Source organism: Vigna umbellata, chromosome 1 (assembly GCF_029865625.1).
Source record: "Vigna umbellata cultivar VRB3 chromosome 1, Vumbellata_1.0, whole genome shotgun sequence".
Lineage (NCBI taxonomy): Eukaryota > Viridiplantae > Streptophyta > Magnoliopsida > Fabales > Fabaceae > Vigna > Vigna umbellata.
Genome location: NC_142165.1, coordinates 74,528,407 through 74,543,310, shown reverse-complemented (window position 1 = coordinate 74,543,310; position 14,904 = coordinate 74,528,407). Strand labels below are relative to the sequence as shown.

Sequence of the window (14,904 nt, the reverse complement as noted above, 5' to 3'; positions counted from 1 at the left end):
ATATATATATATATATATCAATTAAAAGTATTAATAATATAATCAAATTAATAATAATATGTAAAAAAATAATAATAAAATGTTATAAATATAATTCAAATATTTTTATTTAATAAAATAGTATAAAGAACATACAAAAAAAGACACTTACAATATGAATTTCAGAACTTGATTCCGGACTAACCTTTCCTTTTTAAATAAATTAAAAATATATATTTTATTTATAGTATAAGAAATTATTTTATAATTAAACTTTAGTAATTACTTTTTGAAATATAATAACAAAATTTAGAAATACTTTGATATTTTATACTAAAATTACTAAGTTGAAATTTCTTTTTATCATTTCTTAATTATTTTTAAAAATCAATATTATTTTGTAAAATATAATTTAGAAATAAAATAATTTTAAATTAACGAATGAAGAAATTTGAAATATTGCAGAAATTTATTATATCGTATTTTTATAGATATTTTTGAAAGAGTTTTTAATTTAGGTTTGTATAGAAATAGAAAAGCCTTTTTTGTAACATGTACAGTTTGGTTACCATATTTTCTCATTAGTCACATAATTGATATTGTTATCCCTTAATTTGTTTTTTTGTATAAACTTTTATATAAGCTGTTCTTTTGCTTGCTGTCTGTATACTCTTCTCTATCAATAAAATCAGATATTTATTTCTTTGTCGTTTTTTTTTCCTGTTTTACATGGCATCAATAGCTTAAGCTTATACCATAACTTCCACCCTTTTTTTTTTCTAACCTTGAATATACTTCAACAGTCAATCTTGTCGATCTTTAGGAAGTTATTACATCTCTTCTCACTAGAACCGATCCTTACATGTACAGGAAATGGAGTCTCTACTTTTGTCCCAAAAAAGACGATTAGATAATTACAAACTGAAGAACACTCTGCTCCAAAATTTTCTACTACCAGCACCAAAAATACAATTCTTCACACAAGAAGAATAACGGATATCAGTCTAAGAAATACCCTTTCAACCACAATCCAAAATTTTATGAATTCAAGATGTCCTATATACAACCGAATACCTATCAATTCTCTCAATTATACTAGTATATAACTCGTTCCTAATCAAATCATGTATGACTTGCGAGATATGTTAATTAATTTATTAATTATTGTATTTATTGATGTACTAAGCTAACTTAGATGTCAGATACAATATTTACCCAACTCAAAAAGAACAAAAACCCAAGAGAACGAATACCAGAAGAAGAACGAGTACCCCGAATATTGAAGACGGGAAGTGTTTGAAAAGCTTTTGAAAATCTTTACGGGGACACAATCAGTTCCAGAAGAACACAATAATTCAAACAAAGCATCGGTAACCACAATTTTCCTGCATCGTAATACAATTATAAACATGCAATCTAATATTGAAGTGGTGAATCTGAAAAACGTTACAGTTCATCCGTCAAGTACTCTCATTAAAAATGTGCCCCTAAAATCGATTAAAAAATGTTGCCACTTACAAATTGATGAATACCAAGCGCATAGTGCTTGGTGATTCCACTCTAAAAATTAATTTGAATGCAACTGGCAGGACTTGAAACTGCCATACTATACAAATAACCAATTTTTCAATAAAAGGAGATGGCATCCTTAGTATTATTTTCTCATGTTACTGTTCAACAAATAAACACATTTTGAAGTTGTCTTCCTATGATAAGCCCTTTGGAAACCTGAATTTCCCGGCCTCTTGAATTTATTGGAAAAAAGTGTAAATTATTAGATGAAGTCAGGTTGACCTGTTGAAGTTAAGCAACGATGCCACATTCGACTGTTGGGGTCCACCAGCCTAGGATGAGATATCACTTCCGGGATGGGAAAGTAAGCATAGTGAGTGTTACATAAGCCTACTGTAATGCCACTATATCCTGCAAACGCACCATGAACCTGCAATGCAGAAGCTGTGAATCAGTATCAGATGGAAAATAACAGAAATACACATACTGTTAAGTATTGGACGCTGGAGGAATTGCATTTATCTTGCAGAAGATCAACATTCAAACCTATCTGCTTTTATTGCAAAAATATATAAAAAATTGACATAGAGAGAGAGTGTGACTAACAGCATTTTGTCCAAGTACAGTGCATAGAATTCCATCCGATGCATTTGCTCGAATTGCGCGGATCATGTACGTTGGATCAATGTATTTTACATCAGCATGAATACCAATTTCCTTGAAATACTTTTTTATCTGAAACAAAACAGAGGTCAGCATAAAGTACGAAGGAAAAAACATACTTTAAATGAAGGCAGCTATCTACTTTACAAAAGAACTTAATACATTTGTCCAATTTGACATACAACCATAGTACACAGCATAAACCAAAATAACATAGTGGACGTTACACCAAAAATTAGCAGTTGATTTCCACTAATTTTTAACAGAAATGATAGTAGGGAAGCAGCCAAAGATCAGAAATTTACAACATCATTAAAAGTTTAAATATTAAAAGATTCAAAGAATTATACGTTTCACTTGTGATGGCAAATCCCTTAGCCATGGTCAAGCACTTTCAAGAGAGTAAAAGTCATCCTTAAAGATGGTGTCAACTCTACCTTGTGGACCACTGTTGGAGCCATCATGAAGCATGAATTGAAGAGTAGTTAGGAATTTAGGCATTTGTATTAGGCCATGTAGTGTAGGTTTGATTAAGGCTTGTATTAAGACCTAAGTAGCAGATTTTCCCTAAGTTAGATATCCAAACCAAGTGGAAAGTGTGTCATGTGTCATGCTTTCATTGGAGAGGATATGCTTTTTAAAAGGTAGCCACATGGCACCCTAGGAGTGGAGAGGATTTACTTTTAGTAGTGGCCACATGGCACTCTAGGAATGGAGAGGATTGTGTTTTATGAGTGGCCACATGTCCTCCCATCATTGGAGAGGTTAGAAGGCCTCATTTTTTGCCAATGAGAGCAAAGATGGGAGATCATGCTTTTAGGGTTAGAAGGAGACACCCTTGGCCTATAAATAGAGGTGTCTCCACCCTTGTATTTCATCTTGGAATTAAGTAATGTTATGCTGCCAAAATATGGCCATACTCTTTCTTGATCAAGACTAGAACAACCCTAGAGGCCCTTCTAGTCACCTTCCTCCTTGAGTTGGCCTAACTTCTCTTGGAGCCACAAACACTACACCACCACCACCATATCTCCTAGAGGCTTTGAGCTTCTACCCCATCCATACCTTAGCTCATCCTCCTTAGACCATTTACCACCACATTTCCGCACCATTCATCCAAGGAAACACACCTACATGCACATCTCCTAGCTTTGGCCCAACCTAGCCAAGAAAGTATTATGTCATGTCAGAACATCTAAAGCTTTGACATCAATGTGTGTTCTTAAGGAAACTTTCAGAAATAATAACACTCTTAAACAGGTACCATCATCATAGTCAACTGGAAAGATGTTAAGTCATTACATTGCTACTTGCATAAACAGATCTACATAATCGTTTCCTTAAAATGTGTAAATTCTATTTTCATGTTTCCCAAATCTTCTTCCTTTCACAAACGGCATGATCTCAATTTCAAGGATTTTACTTCTTACTGGGTGGAAATTGGCTTCAAATTCAATTTGAATATTTAGAGAATACTGTTTAGTTTTGCTGTACTAAGAGAGCAAAATCACAAAGATAGTAATACATAGTTAATTTAGAATACACTGATGTAGTGTCACATTAACTTGATAGTAATTTTAGCCATCTTAGATATAATTTTTCATATTTGTTTCAAAATTCTCAATGTATAACAAATTAAAGAAAAAAAATCTATAATCAGGTATCATCCCTTTCAGATTACTGTATCCTCCATAAACATAATACAAACCTCTTGTTGAATATATACTCCAATATCTCCCAGTACAACATTTCCCGATGCATCTGTAGCATTTGTCTTTTGGAGTAAATTCTGCATAAGAATCAATTAACAAAAGTTTAAGTTTGTACATCTGAATGTAAAATGCAGTGATTTTTTTGCAGTCTTCTTAATATGACATTGATTCTATCTATTAAATAACCTGTCCAGCTCCCTCTGCCACACAGACAACAGCTGATCCCTTCGTTTCTAAAAGGAACTTGAGATGACTCAATACTCCATGAGGTCCATGAAAATTGAACGGAACCTTGGAACCATGTCAAAATTTCTGTAAGTTTATCAGTATGTCAGAAAACGAGACCATCGAACTAATTTATCTTACATACCTCAGGAATCAAGCATATGTCAACCTGTCCACTAGACAGGGAAGCCTGCATTGCTATGAATCCACTGCTACGGCCCATCAATTTCACAACCCCAATTCCATGATATGCACTATGTGCCTAATAATAAACAAGGGAAAATGTGCAGATATTTAATGTACTGAAAAGAAACTATCCATGAATTGAGTCAACATGACATAGAATAAGAAGTTATATACCTCAATGTATGCAGAATTTATTGCCCTTTGTGCTTCTTCAACAGCAGTATCAAACCCAAAAGTTTTATCCATCAATAAAATATCATTGTCAATAGTTTTGGGCACGCCTATTACAGATACCTTCAACCGTCTTTTGCAGCACTACAAGGAAGAAAATATCTCAGTTCATAAAAAGACACACAAAGTAGCATGTCAAGCCCAAAAATTTGCTGAATTGCCTATGATATTTGTTAGGTTCCTGGGTTTGGAACCTAACAAGAAAACACTCAAAAGATAGAAACAGAAATGAAAGAATGAGTTTTGCTATTATTCACTGTAAATGAATCTCTTTACAAGGACTGGATTTGGGAGCATAACCTCCCTCTAGAGAGCCTAACCTCCCTCCTCAGGATGACAAACCCGGTTAGACTACAATCAAAACAATCAACCCCCCACTACAATTGATTATTTGCTATTTATACAACCAATAACCCCGCTCTTCCTAACTGCTAAGGCAATTAAGGCAGTTAAGGCAGTTAGGCATTTAATGTTTTATTCCTTCACCTTAAACTCTCCATCCCTAACAATATCACATAATTCAAATTTCAAATAACAGAACAGTAATGTCCATCTTAATGTCAAAACTGAACTATAAAAAAAAACAAAAAAGGAAAAGTCAAATCAAACCGAAAATTGACATTCCAAAATTTCCAATGGAATTTTCCAATTAAGAAATTCAATCTAGATAATAACTCAAATTGCATGAAACTAGGTGATAAAGGTCTAACGATTAACAACCTCGTGGTGAATTGCATTTGCACCAGCATGTGTACCGTTTCCACCCAATACAAAAAGCACGTTGATCCCTCGTTCCTGCAATCAATAATATACACATTTGAGAATATTAATCTAACAAAATAGCACCTGTATCATAAAAAGCCTTATACATCTCTGAAATTTTCAATCAGTTGTTAATATATTAGATCAAGAAACCACCTCCAAACTGTCCACAATATCACTGACTGCAGGTCCTCCTCGTGAAACTCCCAACAGGCTTCCACCAGAAAGATGAATATTCTGCACAACTTTTCTTGATAGCTGCAAATGAAAGCTCCAATACAGTCAAAATGCATTAGAAAGAATAACTGGTGTTCTACAGACTGTACCTTTAGATGAATCACCTGCTACACCAAAATCAGAAATGAGGGAAAAATGAGATTACCGGTACTTCAGTCAATTCTTTGTCAGAAAATCCTCGATAGCCAAAAGGAATCCCCACAATGTTTTTCACACCATATATTTCAAGGGTGATTACAATCTGCAGAACAGTCAATATTAAAGCCATTACATGGAGAAAAAAAAAAGAATATACTAGTGACCAAAATAACCAGAACTAAGTTTAAAAAGGAGCTGAAATAGGAAAATTTTGTACATTAATACCTGGAATTATACACAAAAAGGAAACACAATAAACTGTCCTCATACTGCAGGAGGAGGAATACAAGGACAGATTAGTTGGTTAGTTGGTTATCTGGCAGCTAGCTGTAGTGTTGGTTTTTCTACTATAAATGACCGTCTTAATGAAGGGGGGTATGGATGTAGTTTTTGTTTGAGAAACAACTGTGATATCTAGTGTAAAAGAAGAGAGTGCTCCTTTGGGTACATGTGTACATTTTTCTTATCTATTCTAGCTTAATGAAGAGTCCTTTCTTCTTTCTCTATTTTTTTTCCAGACTCCAAATTGTTTGTTCTGTAAGCACAATTAGTCAATATCTTAGGTATGAGCATTTTATACGCCAGAAAAGTAGGTGATCATCAAATGAAAACAGGAATATGAATTAAAATGTTTCATTCATCTGGGAACTTTTCACTAACCTAACTTTCAGACCACCAGCTAGCCTTTACTGCCTTAAGGATTTACTATATTCAAAACTTAAGGTTAAAACTATGTGAAATGCAACATAATCAATAACTAACCTGTCTAATTACATCATTAAGACCAGGGCAGAGCCCTCCACAAGTAACAATTGCTGCCTTTACTTCTTCTGGTTTATAGTATATCTTTTCCCGAGGCCCAGCTCGATGAACCCTAAAATGATTTCAAAACAACTTAGTAATATTACAAAACCACTCGGGATATAAGCTAACATAAGGAAATAACATCATACACCAGAAGATGTACTAAAATATTGAAACCAGAAACTAGAAGTAAAACAACCATTTGATAATCCAAATAAAAATAGGAAAAAATAAATTGGCAGTATTATTAGAGCAATAGTGTTAGGTTCCAAACTTGGGAACCTAATATCAATTCTCACTTTCACTCCAAGAAACACAGAAAGATTGGAAGAAATCAATTGTATTCACAGTAAAAGGTTTGTACAAACAGCACCCAGAGGCATAACCCTCTTCAACAGGTAAGTACCCGTTAACAATCTAAACAATCAAGAACCCCTAACTCTTCTAACCAGCCAGTATTTATACAATCTTACACGCTCCCCCCCTTAACTGTCCTAGACAGTTAGTTTGTTATAGTCAGTTGCACTTATTCCTTCTCTCATACACTAACCACCTTTTCTTATTCCTATCAATACCCCCCCCCCTTCATCATCAACCTTGTCCCCAAGGTTGAAATCAGGGTACTGCTCCTTGATTGTTATTTCATCTTCCCAAGTGGCCCCTTCTGGCCCTCCTTGTTGCCATTCGACCAGCACCTGCTGCACACTTCTGCCTTCTTCGGTCCTCTGCCTCCTTCCCAAAATTTTCATGGGCCAAAACGAAGGCCCCTCTGCCTGCAGGTCCGGTGGTAACTCCCTCTCCGCCTGATGTTCTCCTAATGCCTTTTTCACCTGTGAAACATGGAACACAGGATGTATTCGAGCTGTCTCTGGCAGCTGCAGCTTACAGGCTGCCTCCCCTACCATCTGAATTATCCGGAACGGCCCAAAGTATCTGGCTGATAGCTTTGGGTGGAGTCTGGTAGGCATCGAGGATTGCCTATGGGGTCGTATCTTCAAATACACCCAGTCCCCTACTGCCACGTTCGCAACCCTCCTCTTTTTATTAGCTTGTCGCACCATAAGATCTTGCGCGCGCTCAAGATGAAACTTCAATTGTTTCAAAGCTTCGTCCCTGGTTTGAAGCTCTTGATTCACAGCCTCCACTAGAGATTCACCAGGAATGAATCTGTGCAAGGAGGGAGGTGCTCGCCCGTAGACAGCCTCAAAAGGGGTGCATCGGATTGCCCCTTGATAGCACGTGTTATACCAAAACTCCGCCCACGATAACACAGTCATCCACCCTTTCGGCTGCTCTGAACAGAAACACCTGAGATATCCCTCTAACACCCGGTTCACCACCTCTGTCTGCCCGTCCGTCTCCGGGTGATACGCGGTGCTCATTTTAACTGCGTCCCTTGGCCTTTGAACAATTCATTCCAGAACATGCTTAAGAACAAAGGGTCTCTGTCGGTCACGATGGATTTTGGAATCCCATGCAACCGTACTACTTCTCTTAGAAAAATCTCAGCCACCGTCCTTGCCGAATAAGGATGCTTGAGTGGTATGAAATGGGCATACTTGCTCAGTCGGTCCACCACCACCAAAATAGCGTCGTACCCCTGAGACTTAGGCAGCCGCACCACGAAATCCATGCTAAGCTCTTCCCATATTGCATTCGGAATGGGCAAGGGTTGTAGTAATCCTTGCGGTGATGACGCTAAATACTTGTGTTGTTGGCACACAAGACATTTAGCCACGAACTCTGTAATGTCCTTTTTCATCCCCACCCAAAATAAGGACTGAGCTATCCTCCTATACGTCCGGTAAACTCCTGAATGACCCCCCATCTGTGTTAGGTGAAACTCTGCCATCAATCTTGGTAGCCACGAAGACTGCGCCGACAACACCAACCTCCCCTTGTAGTGCAGTCTTCCATGTTCTATCGTGTATGCTGGGTGAGAATTTGGGTCCACCTCTATCTCTTCTATCACCTTACGTAGTTTCTCGTCCTCGGCTACCTCCTTCATTACTTCTTCGAAATCTTGCCAATAGGGCCTGGCTATCACCGACAACTCCTTATCTTCGTCGTTCACCCCCTCATCTCTTCGGGACAACGCATCTGCCACTCGGTTGGTAGTCCCCACCTTATATATGATTTCAAAATCGTATCCCAGCAATTTAGCTATCCAGTTTTGTTGATTCTGTGTCGTGATACGCTGCTCCAAGAGATACCGGAGGCTCCTCTGGTCAGTGTGGACTATGAATCTCTGTCCCAAAAGATAAGGACGCCAATGGTGGATCGCTAATACCAGAGCCATCAGTTCTTTTTCATAAATGGACTTGCTGAGAGCTCCTTCAGATAAGGCCTTGTTGAAAAAGGCTATCGGCTTCTTCCCCTGCATCAATATAGCGCCAACCCCTTTGCCCGACGCATCACACTCAATGTGAAAGGGTTGCTGAAAATTTGGGAGGGACAATACCGGGGCTGTCGTGACGGCTGTCTTCAACGCTTGCCATGCCTCCTCTGCTTTCTCATTCCAGGTGAATCCTCCTTTTTTCAATAGATCCGTTAGAGGCCTGGCAATTTTGCCGTAGTCCCTGATGAACCTTCGATAATACCCCGACAAACCCAAAAATCCCCTCACACTCTTCACTGATTTTGGCCGTTCCCAATCCACCACCGCCTTTATCTTTTCATCGTCCATCTCCACGCCTTTGTGAGAGATAATGTGTCCCAAGTATTTGACTTGGGTTTGCCCGAACTCACACTTCCTCCGATTGGCCACCCACTGATCCCGTCTCAGTGTTGACAGGACTTTCCCAACGTGCTCCAAGTGCTCCTCCCAAGTTCGACTGTAGACCAGTATATCGTCGAAGAATACGAGCACAAACTTCCGCAAATAGGGCTTGAAGAGATGGTTCATAGTGCTCTGGAATGTTGCCGGCGCGTTGGTGAGCCCAAAAGGCATCACGACAAACTCGTAATGTCCCTGGTGCGTGCGGAACGCCGTCTTCTCGATATCCTTCTCGGCCATGCGGATTTGGTGGTACCCGGCCTTCAAGTCCACCTTAGAAAAATAGGAAGCCCCCCCTAACTCGTCCAACAGCTCTTCTATCACCGGTATGGGAAACTTATCCGGCACCGTCGCTCTATTCAGGGCTCTGTAGTCTATGCAGAAACGCCAACTGCCATCTTTTTTCTTGACTAAAATTACTGGGCTGGAGTACGGGCTATGGCTCGGACGGATCACCCCCGATCGGAGCATCTCCGAAACTTGCTGCTCGATCTCATCTTTCATTACATGTGGGTATCGGTACGGCCTGACATTGATCGGACCAATTCCCTCTTTAAGGTGTATCTGATGCACCGTCTCCCTGCTAGGTGGCAACCCCTCAAGCTCCGTGAACACCACGTCATGTTGTTCTAGTAAATCCCCCATCTGCTGCTTCTGTTTTTCCGTAAGGCCTGAACACTTTGGGCTGCCTGTATGGGTCTCGCACAGGCCCAACTCCCAGACCAAAAAACATGTTGCCACCTCATCTATTTTTTTTAAAGCTTCGGGGCCCACCACCCTCCTCTCTAACGTGGGATCCCCTTGTACAATTATCCTCTTATCTCCTTGTCTGTACTTCATCGTTAAAACTCTCCAGTCCACCGTCACCTCCCCAAGCTTTGCTAGCCACTCTACCCCTAAGATGACCTCCACCCCTCCGAGCTCGAAGATGTAAAAACGTTCCACGACTTGAGCCTCTCCTATCTCCAACGCTACCTTTTCGCAACAGCCACTGATTCTCTTCCTCTGCCCGTCCCCCAGACTCACCAAATACGGCTGTGTTTTTGTCACCGTCATCCGCAGTTCCTCCACCAACCGTCGATCAATGAAATTGTGGCTCGCGCCACTATCAATTAGAATTAATACCTCTCTTTGTCCGATGTGTCCTCGTAACTTCATTGTCTTGGGTGTCGTCAGTCCTCCGGCGGACAGTGCCGACAACTCCATTGTCGCAAGGCTCGTCTCCGACACTTCTTCGCCTTCTACCTCCTCCTCTTCCTCAACCACAATTAGCATTTTGAGGCCCCTCTCTGGGAAGCGATGGCCGGGACTGAAGGGTCCGCCGCATCTGAAACAACGACCCTCTTCCCTTCGTTTAAGATACTCCGGGTAAGGTAGATTGCGAACAGTCCGATCACCTCCGCCGCTGGTAGCCAGCCCCTTATTCCGTCCCTGTGTCGCGTCTTTATTAACAGACCCCACACTTTCCGCCGTTCCTCCTCGCACCGTCACCGAACCCGACGCCTTCCCCCAAGAATTCTGATTCTTGAATAACCACCCTCCTCCGGTCTTCATGCATAATTTCTCCACATCCCTCGCCACTCGCATGGCGGTCATCAAATCCGGTGGATCATGTGGCCGGACATGATCGCCCACCTCTTCCCTCAAACCGGACAGGAAATACCCCATGATCTGCTCCTCGGGAATCTGGGTCGTCTGCCCCACCAGAACTTCAAAATCGCGTATGTACTCCTCCACCGGTCCCGACTGTCGTATGGTTGACAGCCTTTCATACACCGTTCCTCGTGTTCCTCCTCCAAAACGGATACCAAGAGCTCTCTTCAACCCATCCCAAGAAAGGTTCTTGGTTTTCTCTCGCCAGAATCGGAACCAGCTTCCGGCGTAGCCATCCATACTGATAAAGGCCAGTTCCAGTTTCTCCTCCTCCGCCACCTTCTGTACTTCGAAAAACTTCTCTGCTCTGCCAATCCATACCCAAGGTTCGCCCCCCTCAAAGGCTGTAATTCGACTCGTTTCCTCCATTGGCTCATACCTCCTTGGTTACCGTCTCCATTTCTTCCCCCTCCGCCGCTTGGACCACCACCATTATCGTTCACCGACGACTCACTCTCCCCCTGTTGCCTCCCGTGGTTATTGCGGTGACGTTCTCCAAGCGCCTTCAAGATTGCCTGGACGTCCTGGCGTATCGCCGCCGTCTCTTGTCGCAACGCCCCCGTATCAGCTTTCGTCTCTGCAATTGCCACTTCGACCGCCTCTAAGTGCCCTTCGACTACCACCATTCTTCCCTCCATCTCTACGTGCGATAACACTCCGATTGGGGATCCGGCAGGTCGGACCAAATGTTAGGTTCCAAACTTGGGAACCTAATATCAATTCTCACTTTCACTCCAAGAAACACAGAAAGATTGGAAGAAATCAATTGTATTCACAGTAAAAGGTTTGTACAAACAGCACCCAGAGGCATAACCCTCTTCAACAGGTAAGTACCCGTTAACAATCTAAACAATCAAGAACCCCTAACTCTTCTAACCAGCCAGTATTTATACAATCTTACACGCTCCCCCCCTTAACTGTCCTAGACAGTTAGTTTGTTATAGTCAGTTGCACTTATTCCTTCTCTCATACACTAACCACCTTTTCTTATTCCTATCAAATAGTGATTTTCACATCCTAATGTCCAACAAATTTTGCATGTTTTGATTCTTCATTTAATTGTTATCATATTGTATATCAAATTTTGAAGCACCTATGAATCAAATTAATATATGCATTTTTAAAGGATAATTTCCTGTTATCATACGAAAAAAACACATGGTTTTATCAATAATAGGATTAGGCAACCTTGTTAGTAACAACTTCGTTTGAGATATTTTTACATAAGTAAACTATGCTTTGGTGCGGAATCAACAGGTTATATACTGAGTTTTAGTATAACAGAGTATTCAGAGTGCAAGTGCTGTTTAATGCCAGTCAGCAGTTTTTTGGAGGCAAAAAGTGGAGATCCCACCAGGCAACAAGTTGCAGAAATAAACTACTAACAAGAGGGAAGATTGATTAGGGTGACATACATGGAATTCAATTTGAGAAAATGAGACGGAGAACTACTACCACAAAGGAAAACCCCACTGAATAGCTATATGGCTAGTAATGGACTGTGATAGTGAAAGTTGGGCATTGAAATGCCATCAAAAGTAAACAAAATTATGAGGGTAATGAGTCAAGGTACAAGAAAAATAGGTTTAAGAATGTATCATACAGAAATTTATAGAAACAACTGTCTACGAGATATGAAAACTAGCCTATGTCAGTTTGGCCAGTAAGAAGAGGACCAATGGAGACTCAAATGAGAAAAAGATGGATCAAATTAAAGATAATCCAAAAAGACCAAAGAAATAGTAGAAAATCATCATAAAAGACCTTTATACAGTATGTTATGGAAAATTTGGTTTCTAATTAGCTCAATAGAAATATTCACTGATGTAGCTAATTTCTCTAGACAATACTAAATTTGAACAATTGAGGAATGTATACAATTCTATCCCATACATACAAGAAAACATCATAGGTTAAGAGTATATTATGGTACTGACATGTTGATATGGACTTAACAATCAAAATTGTGGTTATGATATCCTGAAGGCAAGAGACATTGAATTCCCAAAGCCATCAAATTTCTCTTCATTTTAGATAAACTTCCAAAGAAACATTTTGGTATGTTAAAGTTTTAAGTGCCATTTATTGAACACTTACAACTCCTGTCCAGCATTTCAAACATATGTCCAAGTTCCACTGACTGGAATCTGTTTAATCAATCACTAAACTCAAGTTTTAAATTTGTGAATCAAATGTGTTACCATTGTTCCACCCACGTACAATCAGGATCAATGCACTCAGCACCAGCAGATGTTGGTGACGAATAATATATTGTCTGAAAGAGCAAAGAACACAGAAAATTAACTTCCAACATCAACTCCTACTTTTTTTAAACTTGATTGAATGAAAGCATCAATCAATATCCAATGGTAGCATTTCACTGTAATTCGATTACATGCAATCTCACAGAAGACAATAACGCAAGGACAACAAAAAATTAATAAACAGTGTAAAATAAATCCAAGTGAACAAAAACCACTATACCTTAAGAAGCACTCTGTCATTGTTATTAATATATCCATGCCAATCCTCATACGAAGAATAATGACCAGGAGAATCTCTATCAATCGAAGATCTGTCACAAAAAAAACACATTAACAAAGACAATACTCACGGGTGGAAAGAAACCATAGAAGAATAAAAAGGAAAAATAATGTACTTTTTAACTTGTTGAAGAAAAAATGAAAAAGAGGAAGAGAGACAAGACTCGTATAATTCTCTCCTCATCTTTAATTTTAAAAACTGTTCTCCTAAACAATTCTACACCATTAAGTCATCAATATCTAATCCAAAATGTAATAACTCTCGAAAATTGATTTTCAAAACAACTATTTTGAAACAGGGGCAAGATGCTGTCTCATCATATTCTTCGGTTCTCATTTTACGTTTCCCTCAACTCTATACTTCCACCAACATCTTGATTGGTTGGATTTTAAAAACATAAACACACTCACCCCAGACACAGCAATATTTCCGTGGTAGCAAACAGAGGGTAAAGGAAAGAAAACTAGACCTACCAACCAACCTCATTTTGAGACAAAAGGTGGAAGGAATGGGAGGAGCATCTGGGAAGATGTCGGTGAGATGAGGAAGTCTGAAACGAGCCTCCCAATCTTGCTGGAACTTTGTTTTCCAATCGGGGTCGCTGAAATCAATGCCGGAAGTGGTGCGACTCGGGCTGCTTACCTCCGCGAAGACGCCGACTTTCCCGGCGACTCTGGTGGATGGCAGCGGGAGGAGGCGGGGATTGAAGCAAGAAAAGCGTAGTCCAGTGGAACGTGTAAAGGGTAGGTGAGGGAGAGTGGGGTTGGTGGTGATCACGTGCGAGATGGAACCCATCAGAGAGGAACTTGTTTTGGGATGAGAAGAATCCAAAACCAGAGGGAGAGCGAGAAAGAGCGAGAGAGAGAGAAAGAAATTGATGAGTGTTAAAAGGAGGAGTAAGCAATGGTAACTGGTAAGAGATGGGTCGGAGAGAACGAGGAAGAGTGAGAGAGACAGGGGAGTTTGGTTGGACTTGACCTAGGAAACAGAGCAGAGAACAGTGGGTGCACTTGTTGTCAAACCCTTGCTGGACTTTGACATTAGTGATGGAAATCTACGAAGCTGTTCTAACATCGAAAGAGAAACTTTTGACTATTTCTCTTTTTCTAAATTTTATTAATAAACTAAGGTAACATTACTGTCAGTTTAAACAAATTTTACCTTTTTTTATATTTAAAATCTATTTTTAGTCTTTATTCATATTATTCTTAATTTTCTATCCCTTTCTCCCCTACCTTTCAACACCCACCTCTCCCTTCACTTTTTATATTGTTTAGATCAAATTTTAAATTTTTAAAATTAATAAAATTTAGTCTATCACTAAACTTGCCACCTCTTCTTTTCTTTTCTTTTTTATGTTTGGCAACGTATCTCTGATCAAGGTCTAAAAACTGAAAAAAAAAAAACTATTCGATGTAAGTCATCGTCAGGTAGAAGATCGACAATAATTTAAAGAAGAAAATAACACGAATTACTTTAGTA

The 14,904-nt window shown here is 39.6% G+C and overlaps 1 protein-coding gene across 1 annotated transcript; it reads right to left on the bottom strand.

Moving 5' to 3' along the window:
* Positions 1 to 1,372: 1,372 nt before the first annotated feature.
* Positions 1,373 to 14,468, bottom strand: LOC124845858 (ATP-dependent 6-phosphofructokinase 5, chloroplastic). The gene is made up of 13 exons (XM_088104199.1): positions 13,904 to 14,468; positions 13,363 to 13,453; positions 13,080 to 13,153; positions 6,408 to 6,519; positions 5,653 to 5,748; positions 5,427 to 5,528; positions 5,229 to 5,303; positions 4,452 to 4,592; positions 4,237 to 4,353; positions 4,053 to 4,157; positions 3,863 to 3,943; positions 2,098 to 2,226; positions 1,373 to 1,921 (listed from the first exon to the last, which is right to left on the bottom strand). The coding sequence occupies exons 1-13, from the start codon at positions 14,215 to 14,217 to the stop codon at positions 1,754 to 1,756; spliced, it is 1,605 nt and encodes a 534-aa protein (XP_087960325.1). The 5' UTR covers positions 14,218 to 14,468; the 3' UTR covers positions 1,373 to 1,753.
* Between the last annotated feature and the right edge of the window lie 436 nt (positions 14,469 to 14,904).

What these genes read in the sequence shown, in the direction of transcription:
- LOC124845858 (XM_088104199.1), bottom strand. Translation starts at nt 14,217, where the DNA reads ATGGGTTCCATCTCGCACGTGATCACCACCAACCCCACTCTCCCTCAC. An exon ending in ATGACAGAGTGCTTCTTAAG is followed by an intron (nt 13,154 to 13,362) that starts GTATAGTGGTTT and finishes TTGCTCTTTCAG; the next exon opens with ACAATATATTATTCGTCACC. An exon ending in TGTACGTGGGTGGAACAATG is followed by an intron (nt 6,520 to 13,079) that starts GTAACACATTTG and finishes AAATCATTTTAG; the next exon opens with GGTTCATCGAGCTGGGCCTC.